The sequence below is a fragment of the Balaenoptera physalus genome (assembly GCF_965194825.1).
Source record: "Balaenoptera physalus genome assembly, chromosome: 16".
Lineage (NCBI taxonomy): Eukaryota > Metazoa > Chordata > Mammalia > Artiodactyla > Balaenopteridae > Balaenoptera > Balaenoptera physalus.
Window position 1 is genome coordinate 25,892,881 of NC_138898.1, and position 23,452 is coordinate 25,916,332.

General features: G+C 51.6%; 1 protein-coding gene across 1 annotated transcript; it reads right to left on the reverse strand.

Annotated features, from left to right (window-relative positions):
- Positions 1-1,908: 1,908 nt before the first annotated feature.
- LOC309646109 (uncharacterized protein) lies at positions 1,909-23,091 on the reverse strand. The gene is given in 10 exon segments (XM_082432085.1): positions 1,909-6,848; positions 7,693-7,911; positions 10,087-10,327; positions 10,998-11,338; positions 11,772-11,856; positions 12,679-12,810; positions 13,851-13,852; positions 13,856-14,009; positions 16,181-16,348; positions 17,171-23,091. Coding segments are annotated over 10 exon segments (1,920 nt in total). The 5' UTR covers positions 17,545-23,091; the 3' UTR covers positions 1,909-6,644.
- Positions 23,092-23,452: the final 361 nt, after the last annotated feature.

Sequence of the window (23,452 nt, forward strand, 5' to 3'; positions counted from 1 at the left end):
TGTGCTCCCACCCACAATGCTCAAACCTCTGCCAGACCCGACCATGTTGCTGGAATCCATCTGTTCCTGCACCTATTTTCCCCATAAGAATGGGAGCTCCTGGAGCGTTCAGGCATTGGATCTAACTCGTCTCTATCCCAACATCACCCAGCACAGGGCCAGGCACAGAACAGCCGGTGCCATTTATTGACTGAGTGAATGAGTGAGCGATGAGGGCAGCCATGGAAGGATGTACAGGTTGTGCACTGCCCAACTCTAGGTGGTGTTGTTCAGGTACACTACAGTATGAGTGGTGCATTCTAGAGTTGTACGATATGTAACCAGCACAACAGTGCGGGGCAGCCTAGAAGTGAATCAATGAGTGAGCCAGTGAGCCCACCCACCCTTTCTCCCCCTGCCTCTCTAGGTCTGGTTATATGGCAGCTGCTGGGGCTGTGCCCTGACTTTGTTCTTTTTCGTACTCAGAGCTATAGAGTACCCTCTCTGGCCCACACTGCCAGGATTTGTGGCATCATTTATGGAGCAGCCCCAGCCCCTGTATTATCTCTAGAAGCCCTTCTAGCCCCGACCTGCTAGAGTCACCCTGAGTGGACCCTTCTCTACTAGGGCCACCCTGGGCTGAATCTAGGTCAGGGTCTGAGGGTGGAGGTGGGGGAGTAGCACAGGCCAGGAGCTGGGGTTTTATAATAGGAACTCCTGCTGTCCCCTCCTGCCTCCTTCTGCACAGTAACTTCTGGGTCTTGAAAGCAGATTTCTAGTGCTTCCTGAATGTCAGAACTGGGAACTGGGAGTCCTGGGTCCAGGATTCGGCATAAGCTGGGACTCCTGAAGCTCAAACTTTACGACTGGGATGGTGGGTCACATTCTGTCAAATGTTGGAGTAGGGCTGGGTAGTAAGATCAGTGGCCCTAACGATTCCTCGTGTTTGCCGGGGGAGTCCTCTCTTCCAGCCCATGGGGAGAACTGCCTTTATCTCTATTATACAGACAGAGACAGCCGGCTGAGAGACCACTAGTGGCTTGCCTAGCCATGAGGTCATACAGCCAGGAGCTTCTGTCTGATTTTCTCTCTGCCTTGCCCCAAACATCCCTTCCTGTGCTGCTGTTTAAGAGTGGGAGTCTTTTCAAGGCAGGAACAAAGAAATGAAGGGCATCTCTAAGCTCTGCCCTTTCCCATCAGCCTCTTCTCAGGTCCACCCACAGAGGGAAGGGAAGAGGGCCAAGGGGGCAGGGTGATTCCAGGGGCAGGTTCAGAGCTGGCAAACGCCCCTGGAAGCACCTCCGTGGTTCCTCTGCTGGTTTTCTCTGCCCTCTGGTCTCTGGCTGCATCTTAACCTTCCTGACATGTAGCCAGCCTATGGCTGCCCTGGTTCCCACCCTCTGGCAGTTCACAGATAGCAGGTGCCAGAGGCAACAGCCCTGTTCTGGGGTTCAGGACACCTGAGTTCTAGCGTGGTGGATGGTCCAGGCTAAGGGTACAGGCTTTGAAGTCAGATGAACCCCAGTTGGAATCTTGACTCTGCTGCTCTGGGCAAGTTCTTCTGCCTTTCTTTTGTAAAATGGGAAAAATAATAGCATCAACTTCATGGAGCTCATTGTGAAGATCACCTGTGTGAGGCACTGAAGCTCTCAGTGAGCCTAGGGTGTGGCTCCCTGAGGGATTCATGGAGCCCCCCAGAGCCCCAGTTTCCTCATCTGTAAATGGGGCATCCCACCCAGGATGGCTGTGAGGAGCCTGTGAGATAAGGAAGGTAAAGGGCTTTCCACACGGAGTGCCTCTTTTGCCCAAGCCTCAGCTTCTGCCTCTGCAGGATGGGGACAAGGCACCTGTAGGACCCCACGGCCCTTCTAGCTCTGACCTCCCACATGTGCCTCAGGAAGCTCCTTTTCCCAGCATTTACCTTGGAGGACTCCATCCGCGCCTGGTCGAAGGAGATGCCCTTGACGTTGGGCAGCAGGAGGCCTTGTTCTCTGAGCAGATCGCAAGAGGGGAGGGCGGGGGAGCTCAGTGCCCTGTGGGCAGGGGTCTGTGGGACTGGGTGTGTCCTCCTCTCCCCCATCAGGCCATCCCACTCCAGAAGGTCAGGTCTCTAAATAGCTACTCTACCCGTTTATTAAAAATCTATCTGAAGGGAATTTCTTCTTGAATATATTCAATAACTATGAACACATTTTTATGAAGATGCTCTTCTTAGCAGCATTTTAAGGATACTTGCAGCAGATGCTTGCAGTGTGACCTTAGGTAAGTCCTTGGGTAACTTCTGTGGGCCCTCTGAAAGATGAGGAGGCTGAGCCAGCTGATTTCTCAGAAGGAGTAACGTCTGAGCTATTTATCCTACATGTACTTCCTGAGCGTCTCCTGGATGGGAGGCAGTGAACAAGGGTGGGAACACACCAAAAAGCAAAGACCAGGGGTCCCTGCCCTCCAGCAGCTCACCATCCGGCTGGGGACATAGGCACTGACTAAATCATCATGTGGGTAGACTGGTGAAGGTTACGCAGACGGCGTGAGGGGAGGCGGAAGGAGAGGGAAGCGCTGAGCGCTCTGGGGCAGAGGAACCTGACGCAGCTCTGCATTCCTGGAAGACTCACTTCCCACACCTTCCGTCTTCCCAAAACGCCGCCTGCCCTCTGCTACCTCAGGGTCTGCTTCTGAGGGAGCCCAAACTAAGACAAGGGTGTTTGGGGAAAGTTTGATTTTGTTGCTGATATCTAACCTGGGGGTGATGTCTCTAAAAGTTCAGCTTTCTGGCATCTCTCAAAGGTAAAAAATACCTGAACTGAGTGCTGGCCGCCCACTTAAGGCGGGGCATGTTTACCATAGGCCCTATCTGGGCTGCTTCCTTTGGGTATGTTACCTACCTGGACCCTGCAGGCGTTGGAATTGTGAGCGGGGGGCTCCACCACCTCTGAGGGCCCTTCCTTTTCTCACTTTCCGTAATGCTTCCCCCACCTCCCCTGAGAAGCCCTTCGTCCCTCCACTTCTGAGCTCTTGTCACCACCAGTGGCCTGGGCAAAGACCAGGAGGGCACACATGGCCCCTTCCCCACCCCGCCTCCTTCTGCCTGGCCCGTGGGCAATTCTTAACCAACCCCAGGGGACAAGGCAAAAGCTAGCTGTCTGTGCAGGGCTTCGGGCATGGTTGATGTGGCTCGCAGCTGCGCTGTATGTGGGCATGAGGAGAAACGCGGTGGCGCTCACTGTTGTGATGGGGGAAGAACCTCTTCAGAAGCTCTAAGAGAAAAGCTTCCAGACGTTCCTCCTACAAGAGATGAAAGAGGGACAGGAAGGTCACTTCAGCTGGTTTGGCAGATTCTGACCAATGGTCAGAATGGGAATGGTGGGGGGACTCCAGTGTACAGGTGCCCACAGGAGATCAGGAGTAGTCCTGGGAACTCCACTTTTGAAGGGCATTGGAGCCAGATGACTGGATTAGTGAAGGGACTGGGGAAAGTTGGGGGCCCTGAAGAAGGGTTGCCTCACCCCAGGTCACAGTAACTATCTTCATATCTCTGCAGGGCAGTCCAGGAAACCAGTTGGGCCAGAGAAAACCCCGGGGCCAGAGCTTCGCAGGGACCAACTTTGGGTCAGTCCAAGGAGGAACTCTCCAGTGCTGAGAGCTGCTTGGTAATGGGGCAAGAATTGTCTCACTGAGAAAGCAAGCCTCCTCTCACCAGGGATGTTCAAGAGGTCTTGACCAGGGCTGCCCCAACCCATTTGGACAGATTGGGATACAACTCCCTTTCTTCGAGACACTCTTTTCCCATCTGTTGGGAGACTGTCATAAACATATTTGTATTTGTATCGTCTATGATGTGGGTGGCTTGTGCCGTGCGCAACCTGTCCAACCATACCTGGCAGCCCTGGTCTGGATGACTGCCTTCTGAAGATGTCACAGAGGGAATCCCTGACCCTGAGAAGATGATCTCTAGGACCTCTAAACCTGGGATTCTATGCAAGTAAAGCCAGAGCAAGGAGGCCTGATACAACAGGGATGATAATTTTGAAGTGTTTCCTGTTCATGTTCTCATTTAGCCCTTTGTTTTATTGTTTTTGCACCTTGCAGCCTTCCTGCATTAGGGCTAGACAACGAGGCTCACAGTCCTGTGGTAGTGTAGGGTGGTGGGATACCCCCAGGGTGGGCAGAAAGGGAGTTATTTTGTGGGGCCTCCCTCAGACAGGCAGGGGCAGTGAAAAGCTCTTCCAGTGTAGGAGCAAGAACAACATCTGGGGGAAGAGACCATGTGCTCCACGCATGGCCTCGTTAACAGTGGGGCCAGTGCAGGGAGGGCCCAGACCAGTCACACTACAGCAGAAACCCCATACTGCCACGTGTGGGTGCAGGTGGCACAAATAGCTTAGGATGCCATGCTGGGAAGCCCACGGGTGAGGAAAACCAGAGACAGGATGCACAGGCCTGCTGGAGGCACAAACTAAACGTTCTCCTGAAAGACAAGGAGGTGCCCTTAGAAATCCTGGTGTCATCCTGGACGCCTCTCACTCCTTCCCCACATCCACTCCATGAGGAAATCCTGCCAGCTCTACTTCGAGAATGCATCCTGCTTGCGGCCACTCCCCGCCACTGCCACCTGCCACCACCTCATCCAAGCCTCATCAACCCTCTGCATCCTTCTACCGGCCTGCTCAGTGGCTTCCCTGCCTCCGCCCCAGCCCCCTCCAGTCTGCTCCCCTCTTCTCAGAACCCTCCAGTGGCTTCCAGCTTACTCAGGAAAAGCCCGCCCCCACCCGTAGGCCCAGCGCAGCCTGGCCCCTGGACCTGCTCGCTCTCTGACCTCCCCTTACCCCTTCGGATCCAACCCTCCTGGCTCCCTCCTGTTCCCTGGCCTCAGGCACACCCTTGCCTTGGAACCTTGGGTCCCCTTCCCCACATCCCCACAGCTCCCTCCTGCATTGCTCTTCTCTAACCTTCCCTGACTTTCCTTTTGAACATTACCCTCACCGGCACTCCTGATACCCCTACTCCGTCCCCTCCTCGCTTTCCTCCGTAGCATTATCACCTGCCTATATGCTATGTAATTTACCTTACTGTATTTATTGTTTATTATCTCACCTTACCCTGCTAGAACGTGGGTTCCATGAGGCCAGGGACATTTGTTTTGTTCACTGATACATCCTAAGTACCGAAGACAAGGCCAGGCACATAGAAGCACTCAGTATTTGTTAAGCACGTGAAAGAATGAAATGGACAAATTTAAGTTCTGAGTACTCCCCCCGCCCAAGGGCAAGACGAGATCACTCATGGAAAGCAAGTGAGGCTTTCGAGCCCCACATCAGCGGCTCAGGGCCTTCTTTCAGGCCTGCCGGTGGGTCCTTCAGGACCACGAGGAAGCCAAGATGGCAGTTGCTGGCGGTGGCGGGGGGGATGCGATGCTCAGTGAGCTTCAAGTCACAGCACACCTCCCCTCTCTTTCCTTCCCACCCTCCTGTAAACTGCTCCATTCAGCTAGAGCAAGCTGGGAGACTTGCACCCCGTAACCACACTCTCTCCTCCCATCTCTCTCTGTCAACCCTCTTATTTTTTCTGACCATCCCAAACCAAAAATATTTACCTGTTTGGAGTGAACTGCAGTTTTAATTCCTGATTTTTCGAGGAAAACACAGCCTTTGAAAAGAGTTTCTATGAGGAGTTGAAATTTGCTCAGAATAGGAGAGGAATTTACATTCCAGCCAGAGGGATTTCCTTCACTCCCACCCCCCGTGAATACTTGTCCAGGGCCAGCCCCTCTCACCCGGTCCTCTCGCCGGATCCCAGCTGCTGGTTCATGTGTGTTCAGACCATGAATGTGTGGGTGTTGCCATGGGAGAGAGTACTGGTGGGTGCTGGGTGCTCCTGGAGGTCAGGGGAGGCCAGGGCTGGATACGAGGGGAGGGGGAAAGCTCAGCTGCGTTGAGAGAAAGCCTTTTGCAGTGAATCCTTTGGTGGTAGAAGCACTTGCTGGAAGCCAGAGGACCAGCATTTTGGGGCCTCCAAAATTCACCTGGTTACCTTATAAACCAGAAACCGGACTTTTCGCCACCAGCCAGAGCTGACTGATTTATGGGCCACAGAATCATGCCAACTAAGATCCCAGCATCCTGTTATACGCACCAGATGCTCCTAGGCTCACCTATGGTGGGGCGACCCTTCTGCCCCACGGGCACATTCCCAATTTCAGTCTGTGGAGTGGGAAGTAGGAATCCCAAGGGGGCTCAGAATAAAGAAGCTGAAACTTTGATGGAGCTGTATTTCCCCAGAATTCCTCCCCAGGTCCAGCGCTCTCTAGCTTGGGCGCCTCTCTCTCGGGAGCAGAGAACACAGAGGCATTGAGCCCTCCATGAACTCTGTTTCTCTGAGCTTTTTCCCGGTTTTGTGGACAAGGGCTTTGGATGTAGGCATGTCCAGGGGAGACAGTCAAGGGCACTGAACAGGGGGTATCAGAGGCAAAATACTTCAGTTGCTGAAGAGATCCTTGGGGAGCACTGGGGGCTGGACTTAGGGGAGCAGGTGTTAAAGTATTTTGATGTTCTCACAATAGGTGCAGCTATTTGGGTGTGGACTGATGGAATGTTAGCAGATGACATGCCAGTGGGGTTTGCCACTGCCCTCTGTCACCCTGCCTCAGTCAGCTGGCACTGGAGGGGCCCTCATGTGGACACAGGCCCCCTGGGGAACAATAAACTTTGAGGCTTACTCACCCCGGAAACTGAGAAGGAGGAGGTGCTGCTGGGCCCCAGCAGTACCAGGGAGCCCGGCTGGATGACTGAGGCCGTGTGGCCGTCAAGGTGGACAGTGGGAGGATGAGGGATGCTGATGGTCAGTCCCATGCTCCCTCTGGCCTGATTAGAAGTCTAAATGAGGGTAGAGAAGGTGCTGGCTGCGACAGAAGATGGTGTTCCTTAGCCCCCAGCTTGGAGGAATGGGAAAAGGCCATCTTAGGAGTTACGGTATCTGAGTTTTCATTCTAGCTCTGCAGCAACTTGCTGTGTGACCTTGGGAAGGTCACCTACCCTCCCTGAGCTCCATTGAGGTGAAATTACATGCTCCTTCTCCTGGGCTTGCATAGCAGGTAAGAGCATAGATTTTGGAGCCAGAGTCCAGCTCTGCTCCTTACAAATTATGTGGCCTGAGACACGTTTCTTAATTTCTCTGTGCCTCAATTTTCATGCTTGTAAAATGGGGATAATAATCATACATACTTCACCAGGTTGTTGTGGGGATTAAATGAGTTAATTTATGTAAAGTGCTTAGAATGGAACATGGCATCTAGTAGTGCTATTGTTATCTATTGCGGTTATTGTTATTATTGTTTGTCTATCAGGTGCCCTGTTCTCAGAGCCTTTAGAGAGAGCACACTGAGTATGGATGTTGGAGTCTGGGACTGGGTTTAAGTCCTGGTTCTGCCACTTACTGAGCAATGTGAACTTGGGCAAGTGAAGTCACACTGCTCAGCATCGGTTTGCACATGTGTAAAAAGGGGGTGAGAGGGCAGGCTTTCCAAGGATCACATCGATGTAGGTGGAGGGGTCTGGCACACAGTCGCTGCTCACTGCTATCTGCCATGTGTGCACATCTGTCTGCCTCAGGAGGTGTGCCTCAGCAGGGTCGGGGTTTTGTTTAGTAGTGAATAATAATGACAGCCACATGGCCGTGTCACCTGGGTGGGGCAATGAGCTAAGTGAATCGTCTCCTTTAATCCTCACGGTACTTGTGAAGAAGGCACAGTAATTTCCAGAGTCCACAGTAGGAAAGTCTGGCCAAATGTAACATGCCTCTGTGGCCCAATCCTGTCCCCTGTTCAAGAAATCTTCCCTGAGATCCTGGCTGAGGTGCTGGGGGAGAAGTTGGCAACATACCCACCTTGGGCCCAGGCTCCAGCGCTCTCAGTGACAATAGCTGAATGAGGTCAGCAGCCTGGAAAAAGGACAACATGTGTGTTGGCCTTTAGAATCCTGCAGGTCTGTTCTGAACAGGTACATGGGGTGAGAGGGGTGTCAGTGGGATTCAATGAGATGTAATTGTCCCTAACTGAATGCACCATTGGTACACCACTCAGTCGCAGCACAGGAGGAGCCATTCACCAGGTTTCTCATCATGATTTATCTGGAAAGGTTGACTTTTTATTGTTTCAATGATTTTTCCCCCCAGCATTTTATTGTGAAAATTTCCACACATGCAGCAAAATTGAAAGAGTTTTATAGAGAACATTTGTATATGCATCAACTAGATTCTTCTATTAACATTTTCCTATACTTGCTTTATCACATTCATATTCATCTACCTGTGATCCATTGATTTTTGAAAATCGTAAATCATTATAGAAGACACTATAAAATGTATACAGTAAAAATGAAAAGTCCATCCCAACACTTCTTCCCCTTTTCTCCTAAATCCTACTCTCAGGGGTAACCACTACTGACATTTTGGAGTATATCCTGACAGGCTGTTTTCTACACACATAGAAGAATGAATAGATGGGAACATTCTAACCAGATGGTCCTGCACCTTGTTTGTTCCTCTCAACATCAGTACATATAGAACAACCCCTTTCTTTTAAACAGCTGCATAGAATTCCACCTTATATAGCCATTACCTGACTTATTTTACCAATTCCCTATTGATGGACACCTAGGTTAACTTTATTTTTCACCCTGTAACAAGTGAAGCTGCAAAGAACACCCTTGCACATGTACCCTCATCCACTGGTGTAAGAACTTCTGTAGACATGGAATCACAGGGTTCACTTCCAGTCTCAGAGCTGCCACACCTGTGTGGAAAGGAGGGAACAGTATGGGGAGACAGGAGCCCTGGTTCCAGTCCTGATCCTACCTGCTGGGTGACTTGGGAAAGTCACTTTCCCTATTTGGGCCTTGGTTTCCCCATGTTAATAATGGAGCAATAACATTAGATCTCTTCCAGATATAGATCTTGGGATTTCATATTTCAGTGTTTACTGAGCACACCCTGTGTACCCTTCAGAGAGTATACTCTTCATAGTCCCCATCCCCAAACTGCAGAGACAGTGAACACACAAAGTTAAATAAATGAACACACACAGATATACATATGTGTGTATATGTATATATGTGTGTATATATACAACTTCGCATATATAACTTTACTCATACTCATACACACAGTGAGATCAGTATTTCGAAGGGAAAAGAGTAGAAAGAGAGGGTTTTGGGTGGAGGAGAGAGAAAAGGCTTACTTTAGATATTTACATGTGGTGGTCAGGGAGCAGCTCTCTGAGGTGATGACATTTGCACAGAGACCAACAGTGGAGAGAAGAGTGTTCCAGTCAGGGAGACAGCATGTGCAAAGGTCCTGAGGTGAGCACCAGCCCAGCCTGTGTGGCTGGAGCATAGTGGGTGAGGAGACAGAGCTAGAGAGGTGGGCAGGAGCCAGATCTCACGAGGCCCTGGGGTTGCAGAGAGGAGACTGGACTTTGTTCAGAGCATGATGAGGAGCTGCTGGGGGCTTCTGAGCAGTGATCTATCTGTATTTCTCCCTCATGTGATGCCCTCATCGACCCTGGGAACTTGCTCTTCCCGTTGACTTCTGTGTGTGTGTGTGTGTGTGTGTGTGTGTGTGTGTGTGTGTGTGTGTGTGCCACCATTCAGGCCACCTCCTCAGAGATGTCTTCACTGACTACAGTGTCCAGGGTAGTTCTCTCACCTCCACCACACACTTGCTGATCCATTGCTCAGCTTATTATAAATAAGATACATTATTTTATTTATCTGTTTTCTTGTTCAGTTTCTATTCCTCCAGTAGACTTTGATCTGTGAAAGGGCAGGGACCCTGTGTGCACAGGGCATGGCACACAGTAGGCCTTCAATACATGTTTGCAGCATAAATGTTATGAAGAGAGGAACAACAAAGGGGTGTTCAAGGAAGTCTTTCCAGAAGAAGGAACTTCTATACTGGGTTCTGAAAGCTGAATAAGAGTTCTCCAGGTGAGGTCCAGAGAGGGGAAGTGACTTACCTAGGCTCACCCAGGAAGGCATTTATGCCACCTGGGCCTTGCTTTCTTCATGTGAAAAGTAGAGCAGTAAAGTAATGTACTTCCTTTTCTCAAGTACTCACCGTGGGGTCCTGGAGGTTCACATGTATCTCCTTGCTGGTGTAGAGGCAGGACAGGATGTCATTGTAGGTTTCCAGTGAAAAGGCCAGGTCTGCCAGGCTGCCCGGGGCTAATTTTGGGAGGGGCTTGGGGGCCAGGTGGTCAGGCCTTTGGGCTCTCTGGCCTGGGCTGCAGGGGTCATGAGCTTTAGAAAAATGAAGGAGGAAGGAGAAATTCAGAGGGGACAGTCTCCTCAGCCAAAAACTGGTTACAGCTAACATATGGAGGGTTCACTATGTGCCAGACACAGTGCTGAACATTTACAGGCACAATCTCATTTCGACCTCACAAAAGCACCACGAGATGGAAACCATTTGATAGATGAGGAAACTGAGGCCCAGAGGAGTGAAGTGACTTACATGGTAAGAGGTGGAGCTGGGTTTTGAACCCATGAGCTACGCTTCCTTGCTTCTCCCTCATGTAACCCCATTCTTTTCTCCGTGCCTTTGTTAACAGTGCCTCCTTCCTATCCACTCAAATCCCCCTGTCCTTCTGACTCACCTGCTACCATCCCATGGAGGAGAGGGGCAGCCAGCCTCATCGCTTCTCTGGGCCTCGGTTTCCCCATCTGAGGGGTCCCTTCCAGCTGGGCGTTACACGCGGTCCTGCCGCTCCTGAGCCACCCCACCTGCCCTTTTGTTGGAGCCTGATTTTCACTTGTGGGACATACAGCCCCATGGCCTCTCCACCTTTCCAGGGTCGAGCGGGACTTCCCAGGCTCAGTGTGAGCTCCGGAGGGTGGGGCCTGCCTGGTCTGCCCTTTCTTCTCCCTTCCCCTCTCTCCTCCTCTTTTGCCCACCACTTCCTTCACTTGCTCCTTCTCCTCCTCCTTCTCCTCTGCCTCCTATCCAGAGAAGCCCCACCTCATTTTCCTCTGTGCCCATTCTCCCTGAGACCAGTGGACATCCCCAGAGGGTCTGCCCTGGCCAGGGGCTGGCTCACCTGGACTTTCATCAGGATGGCCTCCTCTGTGAATTCTGTGCTGGTGACATAGTGCTGGAAATCTTCCAGGCCGGAGATGGCTGGGGCTGCAATGAGGAAATGGAACTGGGGCTCAGCCTCCCTGGGGGATGGAGGGATGGGCATGGGGAGGCACTGAAGCAGCGAGAAATTCCTTCTCCCTCTCTGCTTAGCTTTAAGTTCATTGTGGGCTGGGCCTTCAGCTTCTTGTAACAATGAGCATTTACTGAGCCATAACTCTGTGCCAGGTTTTATGTATTATCACGACAGTCCATTCTGTGAGCCTGTGATTAATCCCATTTTACAGACTGGGAAACTGAGGCTCGGGGGGGAAATGATTTACCAAGGTCATAAGACATAATGCCCTTTTCCCCCTCCACTAGGAAGTAGGCTCCCTGTGGGAAAGCTTTGTCTGTTTTATTTCCCATCATATTTCCAGAGCCTAGAAGAGTTCCTGGCACACAGTAGGGGGACAGCAGATAAGCCCCTTCCTTGGCTGGGAGCTACGAACACAGAGTGATGTGTAATAGGTCTTCCAGCAGCGAGTTGAGCAGGGTTGTGGCCAGGGGACACCCCTGGAGGGAAGGCATGAGGGGGTCATTGTTGAGGTCAGGGTGAGATCAAGGGGCTGTCCCTTGGGGTCACACCCCTCTCTCAGGGGCTGGGGCGGGGGGAATGAGCAACTTACTATCTTCTGTAGGAGGAAGGGCAATGCCTCATCCAGGACATCTGTCACCAACCCCAGAGCTTTGTTCACCAGGAGGGGGTCCATCCTAGGGGCGGGGAGAGCAGGTGGGGTCTGAGACACCATGGAAGGGGAGACTGAGGCCAGAGAGGGGAGTCCAGGGCAGGGCTGAGGAAAGCCCCAGTGGGCCTGTGAACAGGGAAGCTCAGGGTGGCTGCTTCCTTCCCCGCCTGGTGTCCCTCTCCTCTCCTCTCTCCTCTTTCTCCCCTTCCCTTTTCTGTTTTTTTCCCTTCTTGCCTTCTTGCTTTCTCTCTTCCAGACTTTGTCCTCCTCCACTTTATTTCTTCCTGATTCTCCCTTTCTGCCTCTCTTGCTTTATTTCTCTCTCTAATAAAGGTCTCTGGGATTTTCAAAGAGGGAGAGGTCACACCTGGCAGTGGAAGTTAATGGAAGTCTTCCTGGAGGAGGTGGCTTTTTTGTTAGGTATATTAAGAATCATAAGCAATGGCCACTTTATGCAGCAGGATCTGTGCTAAGTAGCTCACAGGGGTTAGCTCATCTCTTCCCCACAACCACCCCGTGCTGGCTGAGTTCTGTGATCCTGTTTATTGGTGAGAAAACTGAGGCTCCTGGAAGCCAAATAGCTTGGCCAGGGCTCCTGGTGTTAGGAAGCAGCCAAGCCAAGATTTGACCTGCGTGGATGCACACTTTGGCCATAACATTCAATGTGAAGGCAGGAGATACTGATGGGTGGTGTGTACAGCTGGTGGTCTTGGCGATGACCCTGTCCCTGACACCCTTGGTCACTCTAGACAGCTTAGGCTGGGGAGAGGCAGCCTAAGACTGAGACTCTCTGGGGAGAGTCTCAGTGAAGGGCTGGGTGCAGGAGTGGTGGGGGGTAGGTACTCACTGCTCCAGAACCTCAGTGCTCAGGTATCCTGGTGGCGTGTGGCACTCCTCAAAGGCCACGCTGGTCTTGTTCCCTGTCTGCTCCAGCCGTACCCCGATGCAGATGTTCTTGATGACTTTGAGCCGCAGGATCCTGTAGGGGCAGCATGTCAGGGCAGGCTCCAAGCCGCAGCCCAAGATTGAGTCCAGAAGTCACAGGCTGGTGGGGCCTGCAGTTGTCTGGAGGGCTCAAATGAAAAACTGGAAGAGTTCATTAAAAATACAGAGTTCAAACTTTGGAAAACCTAAAAGATCTGGAAACTCTCGGCCAGCATCCTCACAGGGGGGCTGATGTGCCCTTGAGATGGGCCACATGCTCTCCTCTTTGCTGCAGTTCCCACCAGGCCAAGGGTCAAGCTGCATTTTTACTGCACATCAGTATAAGGGTGATGATATATTTATTGTATAGCAGAGAAATATTTCTCTGTGCCCACATCCCTGTGAAGAAAATATTTCTTTGTGCTCACTTTTCTATTAAAAAGGGAAGCTAGACAAAGAATGCCATATGTCACAAAAAAAAAAAAAAAAAAAAAGAGAGTGGGCATATTCCTAAGGGGCATGTAAGAATATTCCTGTTTCATGTGCAAATCACTCCCTTTATTGGCTGTTGTGTTTACAACCCCAGGTTGGCATCATCATCCACAGTTTCGTGGGCGGTCTGAGCTCTTAGATTAGCAGTGAACTCTTACAACAGCCAGGGGCAGTAGGGGACTTGATCATAACACTTCGTGGATGAGGCCCAGAGGACGGACGCCCTTACTCAAGTTGCCTGGATGGTAAGTGGCATTGGAGTCCAGGCGTGGTGGACCCCAAGGTGAGCTTGAACCAGACCCTCCTTGGATCATCCCGTGAAAACATCTGCCTTTTACTCAGATGGGGCACATGTCCCCTGACATGGAAGTCAGAGGGTTTTATCTCAGCCTCTGCTGCAGATTCACTGTGTGATCCTGGGCAGGTCCCTCTCCTACTCGGTGCTTCAGTTTCCCCATCACAAAAAAGTGACTTTGAAACATGCCCAAGTGGAAAGGATTATTGTAACCCTTTTGGTGACATAGGCAGCAGACTTTTGCTAGCCTTGCGTGGCTGCCTGGAACCGAGGGAGGTGGGGAGGAAGCCCCCAGGGCACACACTCACCTCTAGAGCGAGAGGTACAGTTTGCTTTGCAATGTGACCTGCAGCAGGCTGTCACTCAGGATTTGTAGGGTGACCTCGGGGCCTTTGGCATCTTCTGTGACCACCCTGTGAGTGGGTTGGGGGGTGTTGTTTGTATGGCCTGGTAAGGCCCCTGTGACTCTGTGGAGTGTGTGTGTCTGTATTGGCTAGAATAGGGGCAGACCCCAGGAGGGGTGGGGGCAGCTTTGGGACACCCCTTCCCTGACCCTCAGCCCAGCTGCAGAACACTGGGCTCTAGTTGCAGCCTCTAAGCCTTGAAGACCTGGGAAAGTCCCTTTCCTTCTCCAGGCGTCAGCGTCACCCTCTACAAAATGAGGAGAATACAGTGGCGGACCTGTCCGTGCACATTTAACAGGTCTGAATTCAAATATAAGGGTTCTGCAAAAAAGACGCGAGCAGGCAGGAGTCAGAGAGAGCAAGACGGCTGGTGATCCCACCGCCTTCTACTCAGGGACCACCTGCCCTGCTGAGCATCCAAGAAGGAGGACATGAAACTTCTGCTCCCCTTGATGGCCTCAGGTCCTCGCATCTCCCTGAGCTAAGAGGAACCCAGAGTTTTATGTACTTTTTGAACATTAGATACAAGCTGGTGACTTACCTGGTGCCCACTGGAGTGGGCAGCAACAAGTTCCAGTGCTGGAGGAAGACCTGGATGGGCTGGGCTCCCCAAAGGCTGTATGCCTGCCTCCACCATGGCACCTTCCAGAGGTTTTTGAAGAATGACTTGGACCATGTGGGGTTTTTCCTACGGCCCTCCCAAGCTGATGCCCTGTGCCAGGATGGGTGAGTAGAGGTGGTGCAAATGCACAGGCAGGGGTGAGTGGTGGCCAGTCCTAGGCCTTAGGATGGGCTGGGGCAGGTGTGGGCCCAGCACCCTCCTCCCAGGCCTCTCTGGGAAGCACCCCTACCCACCCCAGTGCCCTAGCTTTTCATTTCTTTTCACCCCCTTCAGAAAACTTCTTCTGGACTCTATCATCTTAGGACCCATCTGGCTCTCCCTGCTCATTCTGGGGGATGGATTCGGAGGCCTACCTGTGGCTACATAGGTTGACCTTGCAGGAACCCCTGTCCCAACCTACATAAATATCATTCATTTATGTTGGTACTTATTTTGCCAGAAGTCTCCAGCTCATTTGCCTTCAGGGCCAAGCATGTAACATAAGGGAGTGGAGGAGGTGTCTGGGGACTGACTTAGGGACTACAGATCCTACACCAATGATTGCCACGTGGGAGGTCAGGCCAGGCGTGACCAGATCTTTGTTATAGAGAGAGTTGCTATTAGGGGTTGAATTGTGTCTGCCTTCCACCCCCCAGTTCATATATATATATATGTTTTTTTAAAAAAATATTTATTTATTTATTTATTTTGGCCACACTGGGTCTTAGTTGTGGCACACGGGATCTTTAGTTGCGGCATGCAGGCTTTTTAGTTGCAGCATGCAGACTCTTAGTTGCTGCATGCGAACTCTTAGTTGCAGCATGCATGCGGGATCTGGTTCCCCGACCAGGGATCGAACCCGGGCCCCCTGCGTTGGGAGCGTGGAGTGTTACCCACTGGACCACCAGGCAAGTCCCCCAATTCATATATTGAGTTCCTAATCCCCACCTTATAATGTGAACTGATTTGGAAATAGGGTTGTTGCAGATGTAGTTAAGATGAGATCGTACTGGAGTAGAGTGGGCCCCTAGCCTAATGTGACTGGTGTCCTTATAAAAAGGGGAAATTTGGACACAGACACAGACACACAACAAGGGAGATTGCCAAGTGAAGAGGAAGGCAGAGATCAGGTGATGATTCTACAAGCCAAAGAAAACCAAAGACTGCCAGCAACCCTCCAGAAGCTAGGGGAGAGACATGGAAAACGCCTTGATCTCAGACTTCTAGTCTCCTGAATTTCTGTTGTTTAAGTCACTCAGTTTGTGGTACTTTGTTATGGCAGTCCTAGCAAACTAATACAGTCAGAAAATCTGGATTTTTATTAAAACACTCTAGATTTTTATATATTGGCAAGTCACTAAAATATTTAAAAAATACTATGGGAGTTTGCAATACCCAGGTATAAACTAAATGTGGAGGGTTGGAGGGCTGCCAGGCTAAGATCCCTGACTGAGACTCTGCTTTGTTCCTTGGAGGATTTCAAGTGGCTTCAGGAGGTTTAGGGACCATAAAAATGTACTTGCTGAGGGCTTTCCAGGCTGGAGAATAGCTCCAATGATGCTGGGGCCTCCTACCCACCCAGCAGGTGAGAACACTGTCCCTGAGGGGGAAGAAAAGCCAGAAGGCCACTCACCCACCCAGCTGGAGCAGCTCCCCCAGCAGCGGGAAGCTCTGCCCCGAGAGCAGGTCCCCGACCAGCAACAGATCAAGCCCACTGCTCCCTTTGGAGAGGCCTTCTCTTACGAAGGGCCGGTGGTCCAGGATGGCGACTCCTTTACTTGTGGCCCCCATCACAGGGATCCTGGCCACACGGTCCAGGACATGGTGTTTCGAGAGCAGGCCTGAAATGTCTGAGGACAAGGCCCTCCTCAGGGCGGGGCTCACCTTTCATTCAGTCATTCAACAAAGGCCCACCAGCACCTGCTCTGAGTCAGCGATTTAGACAATCATTTAGCAACAGGTACTTATGAAGCACTTACTCTCTTCTGGGCTCAGGGCCCATGGGGTTCATTCTAGGAGTGGGGGGGGGGGTGGGGGCGGGCACAGAAAACAACTGAGCCCCCAGATAAGCAAGCAAGGCAATTTTTGAAAATAAAACGGAGTCGAATTGGAGCATGACTGGGGGGAAGGTCTACTTTAGATAGGGTAGTCAGGGAGAGCCTCTCTGAAGGGGAGGCATTTGAGCTGAGACCTGAATGAAGTGGAGAAATCCACTATTGCAAGATCTGGGGAGAGAGCAACGTAGACAGAGGGAACAGCACATGCAAAGGCCCTGAGGTGGTAATGAGCCTGGTGAGTGTATGAAACAGAAAGATCAGTGAGGTTGGACTGTGTTGAATGGGGAAGGAGGTGAATGGATAACAAAGAGCTCACAGCCAAGAGTTAGGGAGAGACAGAAAGACAGACAGACAGGACAAGTACAGTACGCTTGGATAAGGCCATAGATGAGGCTTCACCAAAGGGCTGTGGGAACCCAGTGGAAGGAGACTCCTTCTGCTGGGGAAACTGGGACTATTAGAGCTTTGCCTTAAATGGTGAATCAGAATCCATTGTGTTGAGAACGGGGGAAAGAACAGCACAAACAAAGGAAGGAGGCTGGGAAGTCTACAGGGGTGGTCAGAGCAGGTGGTGGTAGAAGAGGCTGGAGAGGCAGGGCCTTGAAAACCAGGATGAAGAGCTTGGAGCTTCTCCCGAAGGCACTAGGGAGCCACAGCAAGTGTTAGAGCAGGGGAAGGATGGGGTCAGCTCTGGGCAAAGGAAGGCAAATTCTGCTGCTGGTGAGGGGGAAGCCAGAAGAGGAAAAGCCTTGAGCAGGGAGGTGGTGTCACCTTCCACCCCTGCTCTTCCCTGAGTTCCTGCCTCCTGCCACCCACCCCTTAAAAATCTACCTGTTTCCAGCTGATCCTTGCTGAAGCGTAAGAAGACTAAATGCTGGGCCTCCCCCGGGGCCTGGGGCAGCAGCCCCCAGCATAGCAGTGACCCCCAGAACAGCAGCATCCTCCTGGCCAGGACCTGGGGACACAGAGCTGGGAACCCCACTGGCCGCCTCACTGGGGAGCCACTGCCTAGCTTCTCCCAGCTCTGCCTCTCCTAGAGCCATCTCTCCAGCTTTCCTTCCCTCTCTCTAGATCTGCTAGTCCTTGAACACAGCCTTACCCCCACCATCTCACATTAGTGCTTTCGGTTCCTTCTGCCTGAAATGTCCTTCCCTCTCAAGTGGGCTCTCTTCAGATCTGGGCTTTGCCACTTCCAGACCGTGTGACCCTGAGCAAGTTACTTGATCTCTCCGTGCCTCAGTTTTCTCATCTGTAAAATGGGGGACAATCATAGATTGTTGTGGGGAATGCACTCAGTAATATGCGCAAAGCACTTAGCAAGCAGTGTGCCCAACAGCTGTTAATGTGGCTGTGCGACATTGTGAGACATTAAAACCATGGAGGTTTCTGAATCTTGAGGAGAACAAGGTTGGGGGTCCTGGGGGAAGCACCACAGTGGCCAGGGTAGGCACCTGGGGGGCTTAAAGCCATGGCTCTTTACCAACTAGTAGGGAAATACTTCAGTATTTCAAACAGTACGTTTGTACTGGTTCCTGCCTGCTGAGCCTCCGCCCAGATGGCCAAGGTGGCATAGTTGAGACCCCAGAGCCTGCAGGCAGGGGGCGCTCCAGGTGGGCAAGGGTGTGCTGCCAGGAGATGCAGCCTTTGGAACTGCAAGGCAGAGGCCAGCTGGATACAGACACGTCCAGGGCAGATGCCAGTGTAAGCCGGGCCCATTAAGGAGCCGCCACATCCCCACCCCAAAGCCCATGAAGACACTACCCAGAGGGTACATGCTGCCTCTGGGCAAAGCCCCCAAAGTGGCTGAGCCTACTCTGGAGTGCCCGAGAACATCCTGGCATTGTCTCGAATCAGCAACATCCAGCGTTTTTTGCTTGATGGCAGGAACTCAAAACAGTGATTAAAATGGGTCCTAAAAAAAAGTTTCTCGTTTATTTGCAGATGTGAATTTTGGACTGGGAAATTTGTACTCATGGCATTAACTATTCATATTCTGCTACCAGGCTGATCTTAAATTCATCCACTACTCATCCAACCAGTGTTTAGCCAGTGCCCATGTTAGGCACTTTTCTTAATCAGTTCACCCAAGTCAGGTCTCTCCTCCCTTCCTGCTCTTAGTACTTCACACCGTCCCCCAGCCGTCTCCATCTCGTACCAGTCTTGAATCATACTGGCCCCGACTTTTACTTGAGTCCTTACTAGGTAGCAGGCTCTATGCCGAGAGCTTTACAAGCTTTGTTGCATTATTGAATCCTTACCATAATGGTCTGGGATCATTGATAGCAGGCCTATTTTACGGAAATGGGCACAGATAGGAGAAATGACTTGCCCAAGGTCACACAGGTAGTGGCTGCAGAGCCTGGATTGGAACCCAGTTTGGCTGAGAATCTATGTACCACATCACCACATTATTGTAGGTACTTAAGAAATATTTGCGAAATGCCCACGTTAGCCTCCTTGTCCTTACCTCTCCAAGAATAGGGCTGTCCAGAATCTCTCCCGGGCCTCTGTCACTAGCTTCTCAGAAAGACACAACTTTTATAACCCGAGCTCTGAAGCTCGGGTGGGTGGAAACATGGCAGGAAGTCCAGCCTCCTGGCCGGTTTGTGCTCAGCGGAGCCCTTCAGTGGAGGGAGGGGTCCTCTTGGCACCGGAAGGCTAGGGGCTTCTGGCCAAAACTGATGGGGCTAGTCACTGGGGTCCTAGGGGTAGGCTCTAGCCCTGGGCCAACAGACCCCAGAGAGGAAGTAGGTGGGGGCCTTGTGGTTTTGGGGGTGGGCCCTTTCCCTTAGGAGCCGCATCAGTGCTATGGAGCCTGGGGCAGGGCCTCCAGCTCTCAGGAGGGGCCCAAGGAGGCTCCTATTGCAGGATGTAGCAGTCACAGGACCCAAGGGAGTTAAGATGTATGTTGGGGTGTGTGTGGAGGAGAGCAGGGGTAGAGGCAGGCCTGGGAGGAGCCCAGTGACCACATTGTGGCCACTCCCCATGCTCTTTCCATATATGGCACCCATGCCATGCCTCTGCAGCCAGACAGGTCTGGGTTCAATCCCCACTGTCACTCAGTAGCTGTGTAAATGTGGGCCAGTTACTTTCCCTCCTGAGCCTCACTTTTCATGTCTGCAAAATGGGAATAATAATCCAACTATGTCTTTTGGTATTGTGAAGATTCATTGGGGCAATTCATGTGGATGTTCCAAAAAAGTTGCTTATTTTAATTTCCATTTTATAGATGAGAAAATGGAGACTCAGAGAGGTTAAGTGATTTACTCAAGGTCACACAGCATGTCTGTGGCAAAACTGGGATTTGAAATCAGGGCCCAGAGAGGAAACTGGCCACCCAGTGAAAGGGAAATTTGGTGTTACTAGTAATGCAGCTCCAAGACCTCGAGTCCTCACTCCCAACAAAACTGCTCTGCAGACATCCTCTTCTGTGAGAATCTTTTTTTTTTTTTTTTTTTTTTAATGTCTGTGTTGGGTCTTCTTTTCTGTGCGAGGGCCCGCCCCAGTTGCGGCAAGTGGGGGCCACTCTTCATCGCGGTGCGTGGGCCTCTCATCACCACGACCTCTCTTGTTGCGGAGCACAGGCTCCAGACACGCAGGCTCAGCAATTGTGGCTCACGGGCCCAGTTGCTCCGCGGCATGTGGGATCTTCCCAGACCAGGGCTCGAACCCGTGTCCCCCACATTGGCAGGCAGATTCTCAACCACTGCGCCACCAGGGAAGCCCCTGTGAGAATCTTGACGCCACCATCGTGAGTGCACGTAGCTGGCTGTGTCAGCATCCACTCCTTCATTAACCGCTGTCCAGTGCAGTCATCTCAGTGGTGGGCAGGACTCACCTCTAGGCGGCTTTTAGATTTTCCTTGTGGATAATTCCTTTCCCTTTCACAGTCAGAGATGTGGTCAGGGCAGGTGTTAAACTCCATTCTTGGGCTGGAACATGGCACAGAGGGGCTGATGATGAAAGGGCTGGTTCTGGAAGACAGCAGCTGCGCAGGAAATGCTAGGGCAACGTTAGCTACGTGCTCCCAATGCAGAGGGCCCGGGTTCGATCCCTGGTCAGGGGACTAGATCCCACATGCATGCCACAACTAAGAGTTCGCAAGCCACAACTAAGGAGCTGGCAAGCTGCAACTAAGGAGCCCACGAGCTGCAACTAAGATCCGGTGCAATCAAATAAATAAATAAGTAAATAAATAAATAAGTAAACAAATAAATAAAAGTCAATGGCTGATATTAGTATGGTTTGGCGCCATATTTCAGATGGGATGTACTTATTCTAGGATCTCAGCATCATAAAATCATGGACTTTTTGGTTGGAAGATGCTTTAAGAGTTGGCAGGTCCCCCTCATTTCTGTCAATTGGGTCTCAACATTACTGCCAAGTGCTGTCCTCCTGCCTGGGCAGAGAAAGGCTCTAGGGTTAATTTCCTCATCTGAGTCACTAGGGGCTGGTGCAGGATATTGGTGGAAGCACAGAGGTCTCCCTTCCCTTCCAAGATCTGGCCTCTCTAAACAGGATAGGAGGGAAGATTTTGGCTGGAGCACCATGAATTCTGTATGTTTACCTCATGGACTAATCTCTGCTGAGAGATGGGAGATTTCCTGGGGGTCTCCTCCATGAAAGAGAAGCCCTGGGAAGGGCACAGAGAGGTACAAGACATCATTATTGTCTGTCTCTGAGCCCCAGTCTATTCATCTGTAAAATGGGAAAGTTAACCCACAGGAAGTGTCTAGTACTGTACTGGGAACTGAGTAGCCCTCAGGGAATAGAGGCTGTTAGTTGTCACTGTTATTTTGAGGAATAGAGAACAAACATATGGATACCAAGAGAGAAGGGGGGGGTGGGATGAATTGGGAGATGGGGATTGATATATATACACTATTGATACTGTGTATAAAATAGATAACTAATGAGAACCTACTGTATAGCACAGGGAACTCTACTCAATGCTCTGTGGTGACCTAAATGGGAGGGAAATCCAAAAAAGAGGGGATATATGTATACGTATAGCTGATTCACTTTGCTGTACAGTAGAAACTAACACAACACTGTAAAGCAACTATACTTCAATTTTAAAAAAAAAAGAAACCTGGGTCACTGTCCTGCTGTGGATTCAGGTGGGAGGCTGGGGCAAGTGGGTGAGGCTTGGGTTCCCACCACTTCACCAGCTCTGTGTTACTTGAGTTCTCATCTGTAAGACAATAATTCCTGCAAGGCAGGAAGAGTTATTGAGATATCACTTGGTGTTTTTCATTCGCTGCTGCTGCTAAGACTCAGAGGGAAGCAGAGGACTTTTCCCTCCCCCAGCCCAGGAAGGTGCTGGAATCTTGGAGTTCCGGGTCTGCGGCTCCTGCCTCAGGGGTGCACGGATGGCGCCTGTGTTTCAGGGTGCAAATCGGAAGGGGGCTGGCACAGAAGACCACCTTCCTTCTTCTTTATGGGGGCTGGAGACTCTGGGGGAGTGATGAGGGAGCAGAGAGTAGAGGGAGGTGGTGCGGGGTAATGGGTAGGGGCTGCTTGGTAGTCGTGTTGAGCTGTCAGAGCCTCAGTTTCCTCACTTGCCAAGTGGGAACACCATAGGAGAGGCACTGGGTGAGTGAAGGTCTGTAAGACCCTTAGCCTAGTACCTGCAGAGCAAATACTTGTCTTGGTTTGGGTTCCCTAGAAACAGAACTTGAGACCAGGATTTGAGTGCAGGTAGCTGATAGGGGAGGTGATGCCAGGAGACACTGGTAGGAGAGGGGGAAAGTGAGGCAGGGAGGGAGACAGCCCATAAAGGTGTGTATCAAGCAAGTGACCCCATGGGCACCTGGGGCACAGTCCCTCTGGGGTGCTGTGGGAGCCAGTGTGGAGTTGTTCCCTGCTCCCAAGGGGTGAGGAAGCAGGGTTATTTATTCACCACCCTCCAGGAAGCCCAAGAGGTTGTGGGCGGTCGCAACCCAGGAGCCATGGCCATGGCTGTTTTGGAGAAGTGCCCCAGTGTGGCCAGGGCTCCAAGCTGCTCACCTCTGACAGGATCCTGTGGGCTGGGACGGAGATCCGTTCATCGGCACCAGATGGGACCGAAGACCGGAAGCCCTGCCCCACCCTCCAGGCTCCTCGGAAACTCTCACAATAGAACGTGGCATGACCCTAGGGAGCCAGAGGAGACCTGCCCCAGAGAAGATGGAGATGGACTGTCTCAGCTCCCTTGTGAGTGGGGGCTCAAAACCCAGGTTTAATATGATTTAGAAAAATAATGGCATGTGGGATGTGGACCACAAAGTGTGCCTGGGGGTCGAGGATGCATGCGGGGAGCTGCAGCACAGGGCCCAGCCCTCAGCAACTGCCCAGCGAGTGTTCACTGACCCCAGTGTAAGCACCTCGTGCAGGGTCTTGTCCTGTCCCTCTCGGCCTAACCTGTAGGAGTCCTGTAGGAGAAACTCCTTCCTGCCTGCCTTTCCATGTTGCAAGGTGTTCTTATGGATGTTTTTACTGTGAAGCTGTGTAGCGTCTTTTCCTGCAACACCCGCCTGTCCCTTCCTGCAAGGCCCCTCATGGGATGTGAGCTCTGCATGCTGGGATGGACCCAGAGCCTGGAGGACAGGGGCCTTTTTGTCTGTCCTGAACCTGCTGGCATCAGGAGGGCCAGGGAGACAATGACAGTCACGTGCTGTCTAAGTGGGAAGGGACTTCAGTGATAAGGCCCAACATCCCGGAGTCTAGGTAACAAGAGTGCCAATGACATCACCCACAGATGACATTGTTTGAGCACCTCCCACGTGCTGGGAACTGTTTTCTCTCATTTCATCCTCACCACAGCCCTCCAAGGTGGGGACTAAGATTCTCCCCATTTTACAGAGAAG